Here is a 20,353-nt window from a genome sequence, read left to right as displayed (position 1 = left end):
AGAATCACTCACCTGGCGTCTGAACTTACTGAAGTTCAGGTTCTTTGTGTCTCAGTGCAGAAGCAATTCAGCAAGAGACAAAGTGATAGGCAAGAAATAGATTTATTGGGGGTTCCTGTTGTGGCTCAGTAGAAACAAATCTAATATCCATGAGGATGCAGATTTGATCCCTGGCCTCACTCAGTGGGTTGGGGATCTGGCATTGCCCTGAACTGGTGTGGGTCACAGATGAGGCTCGGATCACACCTTGCTATGGCTGTGGTGTAGGCTGGCAGCTATAGCTCTGATTTGACCCCTAGTTTGGGAACTTCCATGTGGTATACCTGCGATCCTAAAAAGCAAAAAAAAAAAAAAAAAAGGGGTATATTAACACAGGATGCTCATGAGGGATACAAGTGGGCAGGCAAAGAAGCTCTCTGTCCTGAGGATTAGGTGGGCTACATTTTTATAATCTAAGGAAAGTGGGGAGGGGGAAAAGCCGCCTTCATCCTGATTTTTTGAGTGGACAGCAGGCTTACATTATTAGCTCCTCCTTATTGGGTAAGAGTGTATTTTTTTTTTCATTTTTTTTATTACTCAAATGAATTTATCACATCTGTAGTTGTATAATGATCATAACAATCTGATTTCACAGGATTTCCATCCCACAGCCCAAGCACATCCCCCCACCCCCCAAACTGTCTCCTCCAGAGACCATAAGGTTTTCAATATCTGTGAGTCAGCATCTGTTCTGCAAAGAAGTTCCGTCTGTCCTTTTTTCAGATTCCACATGTCAGTGAAAGCATTTGATGTTGGTGTCTCATTGTATGGCTGACTTCACTTAGCATGATAGTTTCTAGGTCCATCCATGTTGCTAAAAATGATGGTATTCCGTTCTTTTTGATGGCTAATATTCCATTGTGTATATGTACCACATCTTCTGGATCCACTCCTCTGTCAATGGACATTTAGGTTGTTCCCATGTCTTGGCTATTGTAAATAGTGCTGCAATGAACATTGGAGTACATGTGTCTTTGCAAGTCGTGGTTTTCTCCGGATAGATGCCCAGGAGTGGGATTGCTGGAACAAATGGTAGTTCTATGTGTAGTTTTCTGAGGAATCTCCATACTGCTTTCCACAGTGGTTGCACCAATTTACAATCCCACCCACAGTGTACTAGGGTTCCTTTTTCTCCATACCCTCTCCAGCACTTATTGTTTGTAGACTTTTGGATGATGGACATTCTGGCTGGTGTAAGGTGGTACCTCATCGTGGTTTTGATTTGCATTTCTCTAATAATGAGTGACGCTGAACATCTTTTCATGTGTTTCTCGGCCATCTGTATGTCTTCTTTGGAGAACTGTCTGTTTAGATCTTCTGCCCATTTTTGGATGGGGTTGTTTGTTTTTTTGGTATGGAGCTGCAGAAGGTGCTTATAAATTTTGGAGATTAATCCCTTGTTAGTCGATTCACTTGCAAAGATTTTCTCCCATTCTGTGGGTTGTCTTTTTGTGTTGTTTAGGGTTTCCTTTAATGTGCAGAAACTTTTCAATTTGATTAGGTCCCATTTGTTTATTTTTCTTTTTATTGTCAATACTCTGATAGGTGGATCTGAGAAGATGTTGCTGTCGTTTATGTCAGAGAGTGTTTGGCCTATGTTTTCCTCTAGGAGTTTGATAGTGTCTGGTCTTATATCTAGGTCTTTAATCCATTTGGAGTTTATTTTTGTGTATGGTGTTAGGGAGTGTTCTAATTTCATTCTTTTCCATGTGGCTGTCCAGTTTTCCCAGCACCACTTATTGAACAAGCTGTCCTTTCTCCATTGTATAGTTTTGCTTCCTTTGTCATAGATTAGTTGGCTGTAAGTGCATGGGTTTAATTCTGGGCTTTCTATCCTGTTCCACTGATCTATATGTCTGTCTTTGTGCCAGTACCATGCAGTTTTGACGACTGTTGCTTTGTAGTCCGGGAGCCTGATTCCTCCAGCTCCATTTTTCTTTTTCAGGATGTCTTTGGCTATTCTGGGTCTTTTGTACTTCCAAACAAACTTTAAAATATTTTGTTCAAGTTCTGTGAAAAATGTCCTTGGTAATTTGATAGGGATTGCACTGAATCTGTAGATTGCCTTTGGTAGTATAGTCATTTTGATAATATTAACTCTTCCAGTCCACGAGCATGGTATATCTTTCCATCTGTTTGTTTTATCTTTGATTTCTTTCATCAGTGGCTTGTAGTTTTCAGAGTACAGGTCCTTTGTTTCTTTAGGTAGGTTTACTCCTAAGTATTTTATTCTTTTGGATGCGATGGTAAATGGGAGTGCTTCCCTAATTTCCTTTTCTGCTTTTTCATTGTTAGTATATAGAAACGCTGTTAATTTCTGCGTATTGATTTTGTATCCTGCAACTTTGCCAAACTCGTGGATAAGCTCTAACAGTTTTCTGGTAGAGTCTTTAGGATTCTCTAGGTATAGTATCATGTCATCTGCAAATAGCGATGGTTTTACTTCTTCCTTTCCAATTTGGATTCCTTTTATTTCTTTTACTTCTCTGATTGCCTTGGCTAGGACTTCCAGAACTATGTTGAAGAGTAGTGGCGAGAGCGGACATCCTTGTCTTGTTGCTGATCTCAGTGGGAATTCTTTCAGCTTTTCACCATGGAGAATGATGTTCGCTGTGGGTTTGTCGTATATGGCCTTTATCATGTTGAGGTAAGTTCCCGTTATGCCCACTTTCTGAAGGGTTTTTTATCAGAAATGGGTGTTGGATTTTGTCAAAGGCTTTTTCCACGTCTATTGAGAGGATTATATGGTTTTTATTCTTCAGTTTGTTAATATGGTGTATCACACTGATGGATTTGTGGATATTGAAGAACGCTTGCATCCCTGGGATAAATCCCACTTGATCATGATGTACAATCCCTTTGATGTATTGTTGGGTGTGGTTTGCTAGTATTTTGTTGAGGATTTTTGCATTGATGTTCATCAGTGAAATTGGCCTGTAGTTTTCTTTTTTTGTGGTATCTTTGTCTGGTTTTGGTACCAGGGTGACAGTGGCCTCATAGAATGAGTTTGGGAGTATCCCTTCCTCTGCAGTTTTTTGCAATAGTTTCAGAAGGAGAGGTGTTAGCTCTTCTCTAAATGTTTGATAGAATTCGCCTGTGAAGCCATCTGATCCTGGACTTTTGTTTGTTGGAAGTTTTTTAATCACAGTTTCAATTTCAGTTCTTGTGATGGGTCCATTCATCTTTTCTATTTCATCTTGGTTTAGTCTTGGAAGATTGTACTTTTCTAAGAATTTGTCCATTTCTTCTAGGTTTTCATTTTATTGGCATATAGTTGCATATAGTAGTCTCTTATGATCCTTTGTATTTCTGTGGTGTCTGTTGTTACTTCTCCTTTTTCATTTCTAATTTTATTGATTTGAGTCCTCTCTCTTTTTTGCTTGATAAGTCTGGCTAGGGGTTTATCAATTTTGTTGATCTTTTCAAAGAACCAGCTTTTCATTTCATTGATCTTTTCTATGGTTTTCTTTGTTTCTATTTCATTGATTTCTGCTCTGATCTTTATGATTTCTTTCCTTCTACTAACTTTAGATCTTGTCTGTTCTTCTCTCTCAAGCTGCTTTAAATGTAAAGTTAGCTTGTTTATTTGGGCTTTTTTCTTGTTTCCTGAGGTGGGCTTGTATTGCTATAAACTTCCCCCTTAGAACGGCTTTTGCTGCATCCCATAGGTTTTGGAGTGTCATATCTTCGTTGTCATTTGCTGCTAGGTATTTTTTAATTTCCTCTTTGATTTCTTCAGTGATCCATTGGTTGTTTAGTAGCATGTTGTTGAGTCTCCACGTGTTTGTGTTTTTTGCAGTTTTTTTCTTGTTGTTGATTTCCAGTCGTATAGCATTGTGGTTGGAAAAGATGCTTGATATGATTTCAATTTTCTTAAAGTTACTGAGGTTGGATTTGTAGCCCAGGATATGGTCAATCTTAGAGAATGTCCTATGTGCTCTTGAGAAGAATGTATATTCTGTTGCTTTTGGATGAAATGTCCTATAAATATCTATTAAGTCCATCTGGTTTAATGCTTCATTCAGGGCCTGTGTTTCCTTATTGATTTTCTGTCTGGTTGATCTGTCCATTGCTGTAAGTGGGGTGTTAAAGTCCCACACTATGATTGTGTTATTGTCAATTTCTCCTTTTAAGGTTGTTAGCAGTTGCCTTATATATTGTGGTGAACCTGTGTTGGGTGCGTAGATATTTAAAATTGTTAAACATCTTCTTGGATTGACCCTTTGATCATTATGTAATGTCCTTCTTTGTCCCTGAAAATATTCTTCATTTTAGAGTCTATTTTGTCTGATATGAGTATTGCTACTCCAGCTTTCTTTTGATCCCTGTTTGCATGAAATATTTTTCTTCCATCCTCTCACTTTCAATTTGTATATGTCCCTAGAAGTGAAGTGGGTCTCTTGAAGACAGCATATATATGGGTCTTGTTTTTGTATCCATTCTGGGTAAGAGTGTATTTGACCCTGTGAGGTCAAACTAGGACTTTCAGGGTATTTTTCAAATCAGCAGAAGGGCAGTAACATAGGCTAAAATATGTTGAATCACCTCAGGTTTCTGGATAATGAGGGTCTCCTACTTTGGAAGTTCATCTTTCCCTTAAATTCCTGTCCTTGGAATTTAAGGATCATTATCTTGCTGAACTTGAATGCAGGCCCCATTTTACTTTTCACTTAATGACCTGAGGCATATCTCATGCTTTTATTTATGGTTTTATAGTTAAGCAAGCCTGCTTCATTCCAAGATGTTCTGATGGCTTTTTTTAAATTAATGAATTTTATTACATTTGTAGGTGTTCAGTGATCATCACACCCAAATTTTATAGCATCTCTATCCCAAACCCCCAGTGCATCCCCCCACCACCCCAACCTGTCTCATTTGGAAACCATAAGTTTTTCAAAGTCTGCAAGTCAGTATCTGCTCTGCAAAGAAGTTCCATCTGTCCTTTTTTCAGATTCCACATATCAGTGAAAGCATTTGATGTTGGTGTCTCATTGTATGGCTTACTTCACTTAGCATGATAACTTCTAGGTCCATCCATGTTGCTGAAAATGCCAGTATTTCATTCCTTTTAATGGCTGAGTAATATTTCACTCTGTGTATGTACCACATCTTCTGGATCTACTCCTCTGTCGATGGACATTTAGGTTGTTTCCATGTCTTGGCTATTGTATATAGTGCTTCAGCCAACATTGGAGTATATGTGTCTTTTGAGTCATGGTTTTCTCTGGATAGATGCCCAGGAGTGTGATTGCTGGATCAAATGGTAGTTCTATGTTTAGTCTTCTGAGGAATCTCCATACTGCTTTCCACAGTGGTTGCACCAATTTACAATCCCATCCACAGTGTACTAGGGTTCCTTTTTCTCCATACCCTCTCCAGCACTTATTGTCTGTAGACTTTTTGATGATGGCCGTTCATAGTGGTTTTGATTTGCATTTCTCTAATAATGAGCGACACTGATGGCTTGCTTGAGTGATCATTAACTTACAGTGGTCTCCCCGAGTCCCCTAGGTTTCCCTCTCTATCTATGGGCCCCTATTGGAACTTCTACAACTACCTGTGTAACTATTCTACTTCATCCCTATCAATAAAAAGAAAGAAATAATGCCATCTGCAGCAGCATGGATGGACCTAGAGGTTATTATACTAAGAGAAGTCAGTCAGACAGAGAAAGGCAAATATCACATGATATCACTTAGATGTGGAATCTAAATGATACAAGTGAATTTATTTACAAAACTGAAACAGACTCACAGATGTAGAAAACAAAGTTATGGGTACCAACAGGAAAAGGCTGGGGGGAAGGGAGGGATAAATTAGGACTTTGGGATTAACAAATACACACCACTACATAAAAAGTAGGTAACCAACAAACCTTGTATAGCACAGGGAGCTATGCTATGGCATCTGAAATTTACTGTTTTGGAGCCTCCACTTTCTAACCTGTAAAAAGGTGGTAATTATACCAATATCAAAAAATTTTCATAAGGATTACACTGGATCCTTCATGTAAATCATTAAGCAGAGCACCAGCATGTAGTAGGTGACTGATGAACATCAGCAAGGGATTCCTGGATTGGAGAAGGGGTTCTTGGAGGAAAATAGGACAGTAAATGACAGCAGCAGTGGGATAAAGATAGTAGAGATTAAGGAGAGGCTTTGCAAACAGAATCAAGAAAATCTGATGACGGGCTGACTAGGAAAAATGAAATGGGAAGGCTGAGGGGAGGCCCCCCCCTTCCCAGGCCTTGTTGCTATGACAACACAGGAAGCTGGTTAGGGAGGACGGTGTGTGAGAGGTTACTGACTTTTCCTTCAGGGGTCAGGGGTGCCTTGAGGATGCTCAGGGGATGGGGGGATGTCCAGATACAATTGGAAGTGTGAGCTCAAGGCTCTAGGCCAGGAGCTCTGGCTGAGTTACAATGGTGACTGGCACTGAGGGAGTGGCCCACAGGCTCTGGTGGGAGAGGACAGGGAGTGGGAAGAAAGATCAGAGACCATGATGCCTAGAAATGTTCACATTAAAGGGGTGAATGGGAGGGGGCCTGTGAAAGGGACAGCCAGCCACTCTAGGGCCATGGGGGCAACCGGAGAAGTGGAAGGGGACACTTCATCCTGGACTGAGCGCCCTCTGAGAGGACCATGGTCACGGCGGGAGGGGAGGGGTGTTGGAGAAACAGCCCTAGGAGCAGCCGTACAGTCAGAACTCCGGTCTGCCAGGCACTAGCACATCGGCATCAATATGGAGCAGCTCTGTCAGCTGCATTATCAGGTGCTTCTCAGCTGGACTCAGGGCTTTAGGGGAGTTGAGCGAAATTTCTCCTCAGAATTCTTTGGATTAGGTAGAAAAAAGCAAGACCCAGGCAGCAGCAGTTGGTGGGCTGGAAGGCCTTTCAGTTCCTGCTGGAGGCCAGGGATGGCTGCAGCTGGCTTACAATTCAGAATCAGGCATCGACAACGTACAGACTCCTGCCCTGGTCACGCCCTGGCTTGCTTGGTGGCATTTAATGAACCGCCTAATAGATCTCCTGCATAGATTAGAAGTCACGCAAGAATAGACCTGATGCCTGACCCCACAGGTCCGATAGGGTTTACCCAGGCCCCATCTGTGTGGAACCACATTAGCTGTCACTGATTGGATTCCTACCAAGGGCCAGGTGCTGTGACAAGCCACAGGGGTTCTTTCATTCAGTCCTAATAACAAACCCATGAAGTTATGCTATTCTCACTTTGGATTCCTGAACAGAGATGATACAAACGGTGTTTGGCTCCGTCTGCAATGCGCACAGGTACAGAAGTGCTCTCAAGTGTGGAGATGGAGCGGCGGCTGAGGGGAGGGGCGTTGTCACATGCACCCACGTGTGGCCCTGCGACTTCAGTGCTCCTGTTTACCAGCACACGGGCGGCCAACTGATTGGTAGAGTGATATTTAATGTTTAATACAGTTTCTCCTAATTGGTTCTGTAGATACGCTCTCCAGGGTCTATGAGAAATTGTTTTCCTTTTAAACGAGGTTAAGTATTTTACTCACATTTGAGAAACTGTCCTAAAATGTAAATACAATTAGTTGGTTTGCTAAAGAGAATAAACTCTTCTAAGACCTTTTGTATATATCTATATGAACTAATGAGAGGATGATAATCATAATTTGTATCCAGACTTTAGAATAATTATATCAGAATTTCTAGAAGGAAAAAAAAAAACCCTTGGTTTTTTATGCCTATAAAAGATTCACTAATTCAGAGCAATGCAACCTGATTTAGCCTGAATTATTAAGGGTTTATTATTCTGCCAGAGTATACGCGATGGAAGTTGTTTGCATATTACATCTGCAAACTCACCTGGGATAGCTAATATTTGCACAGCTACGAAGCCAGGCATTCCTCTCAGCCATACAATCCAGCTTCACAATTTCTCTCAGGATAGGAATATTAGCCAAAAAAAAAAAAAAAAAAAGAGTCAGTTTTCCTTATAACTTAGTAATGATTGGACATAAGGAAGAGCTCTCATAATTTTGAAGGTCCATGCCCTACCTGTTAAGATCACAATTTGGAAAATCACTTTTTTTTTGGTTATTGGTCATTCATCCAAGCCCGGCACCGTGCTAGGCATGAGGAAAACAAATGAGGAGCATGTTGGAGGAGACAAAAATGGAAAGGGATGATTTGTCAAGCAAAGGTTTTGGAAGACTTGAGGGATTCCTTCTAAGGGTCACAGGGAGGAAGTCTAGCGCTGGCTGGGGAGGCTTCACGGAGGAGGTGACATTGCTGTCAGCCCTTCCAGGGAGAACAGGATGGCTAAGCCAAGACAGCAAAGCAAGAACACAGAGGTACGGAATTCTGCAGCAGGTAATTTGCTCATAAAGAAACTCTGGGTTTAGAAAAGATTTTGTGTAGTCCAAAGTTTCATCTTTCCTAGCCCTGAAAAATACAACAAAGGTGGCTAAGACTCAGACCACCTAGATTCCGCCCCTTCTGCGGGCTATGTTTCTCTCTTGGTCCTCAACTCTTGATGCAGAGAAAATTTCTGACAGGCAAGGGCTAGTTTGGCATTTTAACGTGATGGGGTGATGGAGGTATTGAGATGGATATGTAGGAAGACAATGAAACAGGTCTAGTTAACCACAAATAATCTATGAGTATTGCAACCAATCAAGAGGAATTTATAGATATTTGGCAAGTATTGTGAGTGCATCTGCAATCAGATTAAAAACAAGCCACAGGTTCTCTTGTGATTTCTGAAACATCTTCGTTTAATCATAGAATTATTTTCATCTTCCAGTCATCATAAATAATCCACTTCATTACTTCACCAATCCTTTTGAAAAAATTTGGTATTTAGCATAAACAAAACTGAACATTAGCTAGAGGTGTTTAAGTTTTAAACAGAAGCGAGAAGAATTAAAAAGAAAAACCCACAAAGTTTTAAAACTTAGAAAACAGCATATGAAAAGATGAATACTATCACCCATTAAAAAATCAAATTTTATAATGAACATTTCTTAAAAAAAATCCAGGTGGAAAAATGAGCAAACATAAATATAATCTAATGTATTTCTTTCATAAATACATTTAGACAAAACAAATGCATAAAACCGATAGTGCATAGACATAACATTTCAAGACATGAATAATTAAATCCCAATAAGCAGGATTTAAAAATAAATTTTGATTTTATTTTTTTGTTCTTTATGGAAAAATATGCACGCATTTGTGTAAAAAAAGAAACAAGTATAAACATATCAATAAAGCCACCAAAATTCACTATGTAAAGAAGATTATTTGAAAACAAAACATTTTTTTAAAGCAAAAGAGAAAATGTTATAGCATTTTCAATTGAATTTTATCCCATAATCACACCTACTATAGGTGTTAGATAATAGAGGTAGATAAGTTGGGGGAAAAAATCAGTATTCTAATGTTAGGGAGAAGATTTTTATGATAGCTCAGACAGACATTGCCATTTACTCTGAAATTCAAAGAAGCTTGTAGGAACAAAACATAAAAACCTTTCTGTGCTCCATCTTTAAGCATCAAAAATATTAAGCAAGGAGGTCCCGTCATGGCTTAGCAGAAACGAATCTGACTAGCATCTATAAGGACGAAGTTTCAATCCCTTGCCTTGCTCAGCAGGTTATGGATCTGGTGTTGCTGTGGCATAGGCCAGAGGCTACAGCTCCGATTGGACCCCTAGCCTGGAAACCTCCATATGCCACAGGTGTGGCCCTAAAAAGACAAAAAAAAAAAAACAACAAAAAAAAGTATCAAGCAAAAATTACTGTTTTAGACACAAGTGAAATTCTTGACAACAGGAATTCTTGAAAAACAGTCTGTGTAGCATAGATTTTTGCAGGGTCTGGTACTAGGCCTTAAAACTCACACTGCGGCTAACTTTTGTGAAATTTATGAGGCTCAATGACACTGAAATGAGTCCGAGGTAACACAAGCTGAGATATAAGTTAGCAATGATATAAATTTGAGCTATTGATAGCCCTGGGAAGTTTCTAAGGAATGATTTTTGTTGGTTATGCTATTGATAAACGTGGTTAGTTTCTAAGGAATCGATTTTGTTGATAAAATAGCAGTGAAGTAGTTGTTGAAGCTAGGATGTGGCCTCAGTGTAACCCAGGACAAATCACGAAAAGACATGGAGAGAGGATGTGACAGCATGGTGTGCAGGAAACAAGAGACGCGGTGTTCCCTTATTTCTGTATATTGCCTCATTTTCTCTTTGGGTCGTGTAAGCTCTTCCAGCCACAATGAGAGCAAATATTGGACACTCCACAGCAAGCCAGTGCCCAACTGGGAATTGATGTTACTTGATATTTTCGTTAACAAAGAGTTTTGCATTTTTCTGTGTCTATCTTTCTTCCCATCTAGCTAGACAGAATGTCTATATGTAACATTGGTTTGCATCTATGACCTTTATATTTTCACTTATTTGTAAGAGCAATTGTGATTTAATTTAAAAAAAATGTTGCAAACATTTGTCAAATCCACCACGAAAATTCTCACAAATAACTTGTCTCAAATGCCTTAAGTGTGCTTAATTCAAAGATGTAACAGGCTGCTTTTGGCTTAAATAAGGGGAAATTTGTCCTCAGTGCATCCATGTAACAGGAAAAAAAATTTTTTGGTCTCAGTTGTGGAATGTGAAATAATCCATCATTAATTGTGGCTGTTCTCAAATTGATTATAACATTTTTGTCTCTTAACATTTGGCTGTTATGAGTTTGTGCGTTGGAAAACACACAAGAAAGAAATGATGGAAAAAAAGAAAAAACATTTGAAATATACTTTTAAAAATCCTGAAACCCAGATCCTGTAGTTTATCTCAAAACTTCATGTACTTTGACTCGTAACTCAAACATCAGGCCCTTTCTTTGAAGCTGCTTATAATAAATTTAAGACAGAGAACACCACAATCTCTCATAATGGAACGGAGGAATTTCTGTGTGGAAACTATTTGAAGGAATGTCTTAAAAAATGATGTCAAGAAATGCAGATAACTTATGCTTTTTAGCATCTATTCACTCTGTGACCCCTGCTGAGTTGATAAGGAAGAGGCATGTCACAGTTGCAGAAAAAAAAAAAAAGAATCACTCGGTAAATCAAAGTATTCGTGAACAAGACTTTGCAAGTTTTCACTGTCATGAGAAGGGCATTTTCCTGATGGTGTGACCTCATTTCAAACAGTACAGTAACAGTAGAGAGGTGTATTGTACGGAAGGTGGCACAAGGAAAACGTGCTTGCTTTTTGTCACTTAACAATGACTGTTTCCTGCATTAGATGACCAAAAAAAACCCCCACAACTCCAAAATACTGTACGACCTCTAGCAGGAACCAACAGAGTAGGTTTTGGAAATAATGCTCTCACTGAATCCATTTTAAGGCACTTAGACAGTTATATCATATTTTTGTGTAAAAAAATAAAATATGCATCAAAGCAACAATCACAAATACAAGTCTTCCGAAGTGTCTGTATGTACAGTACTGTACAAATATACATCACTGCCGAGAGGGCGCCTCCTTTGTTATACCGTCGGCCTCGTCAGCTTCACTCCCTATGAGAAAAGAAAACATGATGTTCAGAGTTGGATGCCGTCCATGAGCAAAGTGAGAGCATTAACTAACACCAGATAATTTATGCTGCGAGAAGGAAGGAGAGGCCTGCCTAGACAGCACTGTATAGCCAGTGAGCCAAACCCCTAGACCCAAACAGATTCCCCCTCCCACCTCACTGGCCCACAGATGCTGGCATCTCCCCCAGCCCAGCCTGGCTACTCATCCCATCCGCTGAGCACTGGACGGTGGCCATGGGTCTCAGTCAGTATTGTCTGTAAAGCAGAGGAGACACTTACGGATCCCCTATGACTGACACCTTGTATTTATTTGGGGGGCCAAATGGAATGGCGAAATAATCCAAGCCTTCTGGAGTATTCTCTGTTAGCCAGTGGCCTCCTGGTTTGCAGTGATTTCTGTGCAAAGGGTAAAATGAATGGTGCCGTCTAGTTTACTCTTCTCTCGCCTTTTTTTTTTTTTTTAAATTTGATACTAGTTGGATTCGTTTCCACTGAGCCACAATGAGAATACCTTAAAATGTGATGGCCACACTGGCGGCATATGGAAGTTCCTGGGCCAGGGATTGAATGGGGTGATCTACACCATGGCTGTGGCAATGCCAGACCCTTTAACCCATGGCTTGGGCCAGGGATTGAACCTGCACCTCCACAGCGACCCAAGCAGATGCAGTCAGATTCTTAACCCACTGCACCACAGCAGGAACTCCCCAGTCTCCCTTTTGGAAATGCATCTTCTACTCTGTAGGATAAATCCCAGAGCTTTCAAACGTTAGGAAGAAACTTTCATTCTCATTAATCTGCTGTCCACTATGACTACATATTATTAATGGAGTATTAGGATTTTCTAATACTTTTCTCCATTCTTTGTCAAAATTTCTATTACATTAAAAATTATATATTAAAAATTATATTAATTCTAGCTTATCACACACATGCACACTGATAAACATGAGTATAAATACAAATGGAAGTTTTCAAAGGGGATAAATGGTAAAAGAAAGAAAATCTGCTCCTCTGCCAACTCTGAGTGGGCAGACCCCCAGCCTGGAGTGGTACCCAGCACAGAAAGGGGATCACTAATGTTTTGTTCAATAACAAACTGAGTGAAGGTGCTGGATGGGCTACTTTCCAGGAAGGATTCTGGGGCCCTCGGGCTCGCCTTCTAAAAGCAACCTTGTGAAGGGGGAAACAAATGAGGAGTTTGGGATTAGCATAAACACGCCACTACAAATAAAATAGGTAAGTGACAAAGTCCTACTGTGGAGCACAGGGAACTCTACTCAATATCTTGTGATAACCTACAATGGAAAAAAATCTGAAAAAGAATAGATATGTCTAACTGACTCATTTTGCTGTGTCCCTGCAATTCACACAACATTGTAAATTACACTTCAATCAAAAAATAAAAATAGAAACGATCTTGTATCTCTGTTTGGAGCATCACTGTGGTGTCGGGAAGGATCTTGGGGGGCATAGAGACCAGGGTTCAAGTACTAACTCTAACACTGTCTAAACCACTCATAAAAACCCGGGGCAAATTGCTCAACTCTCTGGGACTATTTCCTGCCGTGGGGATGGCAGAGCTTGCTAGTGTTGTAGAAAATAAGGAACATCAGCGATGAGAACAGTGATTATATCAGCCAGCTTTTGTCAAATGCCTGCCATGTAAACCACTCCCCACCACTCTAAAGAGTAGACCTCAGCGTTAGTCTTAGCGGGGCAGAGACTGAGGTATAGAGAAGTGACGTAGCTTTGCCCACGGTCACACGGGGGAGAAGCTGCCAGGCTGGTTCCAGGGTTCACATTCTGAACCTGGTCAAGGCTAGGATGAGCTTAGCATCCACAGAGCTCAAAGGAGGTGGTGGGGCTATTCCGTTTTCAGGACACGAAGGACACAGGGCAGGGCCCTCTGTCACTGGCTGTCTCCTCTTCTTACTCATCTCCTGAGGGCAGTTCCCACCTGTGAACAGGCTGGAAAAAGTCTTGTAAAGTCCGGGCCACCAGGAAGGAATAAGCTCTAGGGGCACGCCTGTGCTATGTCCTGCAGCGAAGCTGTGTATAAATCACTTGGTTTGATTTTGGCTGATAATTTAGGAAATCAAGTCCACAAATATCAAATAAGTAACAAGACATCTAAGCCAAGTGTGGTGAAACTGACACTGCCGTGTGGCCGGCTTCCTTTGCTACTGAGATTTTCAATTCCCAAACACAGAGTTCTGTGGTGCAAAGAAGTTATTATGTGTCTGGAAAATTAAAAATTTAAAGTAGACATTCTAGAGGAAGCCAGGCGCTATCATAGGTGGAAAGGCGTGTGAAATCAGGACCCGTGGGAATGAGCAGGTGGGGCAAAGATGGTGTGCGCCTGAGTGGGGGGTGCATACATTTTGAGATATTTGCCGAACCTTCGCTCCCTTGCAATATGCCCTGTAACGTGAGCAAATTAAGGGTTTTTGTTTGTTTGTTTGTTTGTTTTGTCTTTTCCAGAGCTGCACCCACAGCACATGGAGGTTCCCAGGCTAGGGGTCTAATTGGAGCTGTAGCCACCAGCCTACACCACAGCTCACAGCAACGCCAGATCCTTAACCCACTGAGCAGGGCCAGGGATTGAACCCAAAACCTCATGGTTCCTAGTCAGATTCGTTAACCACTGAGCCACAACGGGAACTCTGGCTTTTCGTTTTTTGTTTTTGCTTTTTAGGGCCACATCCATGGCATATGGAAGTTCCCAGCTAGGGGTCGAATCGGAGCTACTGCTGCCAGTCTACACCACAGCCACAGCAATGTCAGATCTGAGCCTCGTCTGAGACCTACACCACAGCTCACAGCAATGCCGGATCCTTAACCCACTGAGTGAGGCCAGCAATGGAACTCGCATCTTCATGGATACTAGTTGGGTTTGTTACCTCTGAGCCATGATGGGAACTCCAAGAAGGGGTTTTAAAAACTGCATTTTAGGTATCATTGTGCTTTTAGAACAATATAAAACAATCAGCCCTTAACCCTCCTGCTCAAACTGAAATGGATCGAGGCATCATGACTGTTGTATTTAGTTAAGAAATTATGCACTTGAGAACAAGGTTATGTTAGCAAAAGTTAAAGTGTATGAACAGCTAAGATTCAGAAATAGCATTTCACTCTGATTTGGATCCAAAAAAGATCCTCCTAGAGTCTCACCTTCTGCCTTGACACCATCCAAGACTTTATCGTTGGCACCAACACACTTCCCAGAAGGATCTGCACCGGGTGGTAGATAAGCAGGGGGACGGATATTAAAGAGAGGTGCTCATGGCCAGCGAACACGATCTTCAGCATTGGAATTCCTGAGGAACAAAAAACCAGAAAACCTAGAGGCAAATTCCATATGTCGTCAAATTACAGACAAACCGCCATTCAAACTGGACCTTGGAACGCAGCATCATTTCCCCGAGAGTATTCACAGAACTAAAAGGGTAGGTCTCTAAATAAGCCACCAAATCTTTCCATCTTCCCTTCACTCCATAAAGCTCTACGCTCTACCCAGAACAGATCAGCACTGAAAAGGTGGTCAGTTCAAGGGCATCAGCAACTCTCACTGCAGCAGCCCAACAAAGAGAGGAGGGAAGATGGAGTGAAATAGAGTTGCCAAGAGAAGGCTGAGGAATACTAGGAAGGCAGAGGTTAAAAATGGATCTTTTCATGCTTAGTAGTGCAACACCCTGTTCGTCTTTAGGGAGGCACCATTTCAAGGCCCCAAAGTTCACTTTGGGGCCGAAGGGATAAGGTCAGATAATGTGTGGTATATATGGCTCTAAGTAGGAGGGTAATTTACCCAAATGGAAATTAAGAAAGGCTTTTCTGCACATCCCCTTTTGGCCGAGAATCTGAAAGTGCTTTAAGCAATATTGCATATGGCAGGTGAATCCTAAAATCTGTGCTGAATGATAACCCCCAGAGTGAAGGTGTTAACGGAACTCAGGTAAATGAATACCACCCCTGAGTCTACCATTCTGTAATAGCCAGGGCAAGGCATGCATATTTTGTAAGCAATGGCCTATCATGTATAACTACTGGTTTCCATAGCAGAAATTGGACACAGGCGATTTGACTATTACCACCGATTGGTTTAATATGGCCCAGCTGTCAGAAGGGCTGTGTATGTACGTCAGCTCTTTCAACTGAATAGCTTTAAGAGCTTAGCATTCTTTTTGATTCTTTGAGAGCAGCCCCTGAAAAGGACCCACGCTCCCAAACATGCACAGTGATGGCCCATAAATAACTTTTTATTATAGCCCAGTGAGGAAAGCTCTGCTTTTTCAATTATTTTTACCTTCTAATAAATTTCAAACCTTTATGCAAAAATGTATCTCATGGCTGCCTTCTTTTTCATAGCCTCACACATCATTGCCATAAACTGCAAATGCTCCACTCTTCCCAAACAACACATCTCTTGCAAACCTTCGATCGTACACGTTTAGATTTTTGCACTGTTTCTGAGGAAAGGAGCTTTCTTTTTAAAAATAATATGGTCAATCCACATACTGGATTTAAGTTAGATCAATATTAGATGTTGTAAAACAGCATCTAATATTAACAATCCCAGAATTCCCATCATGGTTCAGTGGTTAATGAACCTGACTAGTACCCATGAGGATGCGCGTTTGATCCCTGGCCTTGCTCAGTGGGTTAAGGATCTGGTTGCCATGAGCTGTGCTGTGGGTCTCAGACACGGCTCAGAGCCTGTGTTGCTGTGGCTGTGGTGTAGGACAGCAGCTATAGCTCCAGTTCAACCCCTAATTTGGGAAACTACATGTGCTGTGGGTACAGCCCTAAAAAGACAAAATATATCTCTCTCTATACATGTATTAGTCCCAAGAAGTTATTACTATGAGAAATTAAGAAGACCCAAAATTATGATAAGAAATTAAGAAGACTCCTCCTTTTCCAGGAACGGTTATTTGGCCCAAAGGGGTGTTGTGAAGGAATTGGGAGGTGTGGTGGTGTAAGAGAGGAGCTAAAGAGAGCAAATGATGGAAATACAGAGGCATTTGTTTCTAAACACGATCAGAGCAGGGATTTCTAACCCAATATTTGAGGACCATGGCTGCTGGGCTTAGTCATCCGAGTTATGCTTTTTTGGCTAAACCCAGGCAGGCTCTCTGTTGTTCTTCAGCCAGCTCAAGCAAGCTCACAGATCGGGCACAGGGCTGCTGCTCCAATAAGCAAGATACACAGGTATCCTAACGCAGGGACAGTGGCAATTCATGGCGGTGTGATGAGTTGCAGCACGAAGATAGCACTGAGAATGATAAGAATGGCTAGTGAGCAGCGAGTGCATAGTAGGTGTCAAGTGCTCCGCCAAAGACCTGGCAACACACCCAGGGGACGGATGAAAACTGAGCCATTTTACTAATGAGACTGAGATGCCCAGTGGTCAGAAAACTTTCCCAGGTGTGAAGTCCTGACCGCAATCCAGGCCTCCTGAGTTTCTAGTTCCCTCCGTCAGGTCAGGGTCAGGGCCTCCCAGGTCTTCAGTTCAAGAGGCCACAGGGATGGCAGGTCCATTCAGCAGATGAGAGCATGGGACACAGAGCACCTTTGGAACTCGCTTCCCAGGACACCTGCAGAAGCGCAGACTGGACGACCCTGCTGCCCACGCTGGGGTGTTCCTGTGATTTCATATCGGCAAGGAGCTGAGTAACTGCTAGGCTGACCCCAAAGTGGCGAAGGAACCAGAGATTGACAGACATAGCCAAGTCATTGCCTCCAAGAAGCTTCCAGTGTACAAGTGCCCTCCTCTCTTCTCTGGACCCTGGTGCCAGTTTGTATGAGGTTCTCTCTGGTCCTGGACCTCATCTTTGAACACACCCTTCTGTACTGATGGCGCTGGGACTCTGCAAACACTACTCATCCTCATCAGCTGGCTCCATGGATGGTTCTGCCAACAGGGGGCACTAGAGGGAGGACGGCAGCAGCTGGGCTAGTGGACAGCCCGCTGAGCCCCCCTCGGAGATCTGACCCCTGTTCTCCTAACCTCTAGGTTCTGAGAATCCTGACTTCTTCCTTTGTCTTTCACCCCCACCCCCCACGCTCTGGCTTCTTCCTGCACTTGTCACCCCTCCTGTCCTCACTGTCCCTTCCCCCTTTCCAGCAACATGGTTCAATCATCCCTGTGTCCAAGGGGTGGTATGTTTGCCTGACTCAGCCTGGCGGTGGGCCCCCGTCACCCACCTTGCCCAGAAAAGAGAGGGCTCTGCCAGGGCTCACAGCTGCTGGAAACATCTGTCAAGTTAAGTAGGGATTTCTCTTCACTGCTCAGTGCAGCTGCAATACCTTCTTGTTAATTGTTAATCAAATTTCCTATCAGCACCACGCCCAGTGACTAATGGTAAAAGTATGATGGAAAATAACATCAGACAGAAAAACTTGGCTACCAGAGATCAGGGCCCAGGTCCCATGGCTGTGTCCTTGCTTATCTCTGGCATGGGGTGGGTTCATGACAGGCCTACCCCTGGTGACAGGAGCGGGGCTCCAGAGATTCAAGCCAAGCTATTTGTTTTGGGAACCTCTAACAGTCTAAAACTTTCCCTTACTTTTTTTTCTTTTTTTGGCCACACCCATGGCACGTGGAAGTTCCGGGCCAGGGATTGAACCCGAGCCACAGCTACAGCCTATGCCACAGCTGCAGCCACGCCGGATCCTTAATCCACTACACTGGGCTAGGCATGGCACGGGCCAGCCACAGAGAAGAAGCCAGATCATTAACCCACTGCGCCACAGTGGGAACCTCTCTACCTTACTTTTCCATTATCAGATCACCAACTTGCCTTCTCAGTGGTGAGTTTCTTCTTCTGCAGTCTGTTTATCTCAGACCTCTTTTCCCCTGCCTTCCTTCACTTTCTCCCTACCTGCCCTCCCGTCTCTAAATCCGCAGCTTCAGCTCAGCGTATCTGCACCTGCTCCAGGATCAGAATAGGAACCGAAGCTGGGAGAAGTGGAGGAAGAGTTAACGCCATCACCACGGCCAAGTGATCCGGGCCATGGTGGCCGTCAGTGAGTTTACAGTCTTGTTCCAGGGCATCTTGGCCGTGTTTCCAGCACTACCAGGACGATGCTGGAGACACAGTGGAGAAGCTGGGACTCCACAAGAGCCACTGCACTCCCCATACTGCGATTTCTGTCACCTGGTGGTGAATTTGGCAAAATTTGATCTTCAAGTCATATCGGAAAATCAGGGGAAAATGTCTAATCTCTTGGGATAGAACATGATGGGCGATAAGATGAGAACAAGGCTGTCTATATAGGTATGCCTGGGTCACTGCTCTACAGCAGAAACTGGCACAACCTTGGAAGCTAATGACATTTTAGTACAAAATTAAAAATTAAAAATTAAAAAAATAAATTAAAAAAGAAAATCAGCTCTCTCTCTTTTTCCAGAAGCCACTGTAAAGCACCACCCTTTTGATAATTCACTTGATCACTCAGTCACTCAATGAGCACTCACTTAGCAGATGAAAGGGCTAAGGCATGCTGGGAGTAGGATGTGACCCTCGCTTCAGTGACTCCCTGGCCCCTCTGTGACCACTCACGTCTCCTCCCCACAACCCTCCTTCGGGGCACAGTCAGCCCTCACTTGCGCTCCCCACACTATCCCCAAACCTGTCTCTCTGCCTTCAGGCTTGTCCTGGGCCAGTTATTTTCCACTCTGACCAGTGCGAATACAAAATCGGATCATGTGAAATCATGCAGGCGTAAGCACACAGCAGAGACGCCTAAGTGTGGTGGACGAGGGCCGGCAGGACCTGACCCTCCTCCCTCCACAGCTCCCTCCCTCCCCTGAGCTGCCTCAGAGCTCTAGGCCTTTGCAAAGGAGCTCCTCCGGTCCTGAGCGCTCCCCACCCAATCTTTGACCTGCCCAACCCTTTAGCCCTCAGTTCCTGGCTCCTCTCTTCTGGGAAACCATCCGTGACGCCCCAAGGATCCTTTCTACTCTAGGCTTATGGAACTGGGACATGTTCCAGCCTAGTGTTTGCTGCATTTATTCGTGTGCTGTGTGTGCTGCCCTCACTGAGCTGAGAGCTTCTCAGGGCCAGCGACTGGGCTTCCTCTCTGAGCAGCTAACAGTGCGCAGGAGAGTGAGGGCCGAATGATGGGGCTTGGGCTTTTCCAGATACCGGCGTAAAGTCACCGGGCAAGGCTCTCACTCCATTTCCCCTCCATTCATTAACCAGGGAGACAAAAAAGAGTAATAATTTCAAAAACCAAACAAACTTACTCGAAAGAGTTTTCTTTTTCAAGTAAAATTTAAATATAGGGCTCTTTTCATCTTGCTATCACTGCAGTAATATAAATGAAGCAAATTAATTTTAATGCTCCCAGGTACTGATTCTGTGTCACCATGGTTGACAGGATCCGACTAGGCTCCACGAGATGGCATTTGACTTTATGGAAGTGAACACCACGCGCGCATTTACAATTTTACAGGGACTTTAAGCTGTCATGCTGAAAAATGTTTATAAAACATTAATCAAAAAATGCCTCTTTAATACAATGCATTGTCTGGAAGATGTTAGAAGGCACATATTGCAAATGGATTCTTTTTCTGACTAAAGTAATTTCCACCAAAAGCCTCTCCCCACTGCTCTGCAAGTACTCTGTGTGGAGAGCTAAGGAGCACTTCCCCAGCACATTACTACCTGCTCCAAACACTTGGGAAATCACTAATGTACAGCATGCCATATTTCCATGTCACACAT

At 42.7% G+C, this 20,353-nt stretch overlaps 1 protein-coding gene across 1 annotated transcript in view; it reads right to left on the bottom strand.

Moving 5' to 3' along the window:
* Positions 1 to 9,771: 9,771 nt before the first annotated feature.
* Positions 9,772 to 20,353, bottom strand: part of SLC10A7 (solute carrier family 10 member 7) — a 239,128-nt gene continuing 228,546 nt past the window's right edge. Inside the window, exons 11-12 of the mRNA XM_047798354.1 lie at positions 14,796 to 14,941; positions 9,772 to 11,603 (exon numbers count right to left, since the gene is read on the bottom strand). Coding sequence (XP_047654310.1) covers positions 11,574 to 11,603; positions 14,796 to 14,941 — 176 coding nt within the window. The 3' untranslated portion in view covers positions 9,772 to 11,573. The remainder of the gene's footprint in view (positions 11,604 to 14,795; positions 14,942 to 20,353) is intronic.

Source organism: Phacochoerus africanus, chromosome 10 (assembly GCF_016906955.1).
Source record: "Phacochoerus africanus isolate WHEZ1 chromosome 10, ROS_Pafr_v1, whole genome shotgun sequence".
NCBI classification, from domain to species: domain Eukaryota; kingdom Metazoa; phylum Chordata; class Mammalia; order Artiodactyla; family Suidae; genus Phacochoerus; species Phacochoerus africanus.
This window is presented reverse-complemented; position numbering and strand designations above follow the sequence as displayed.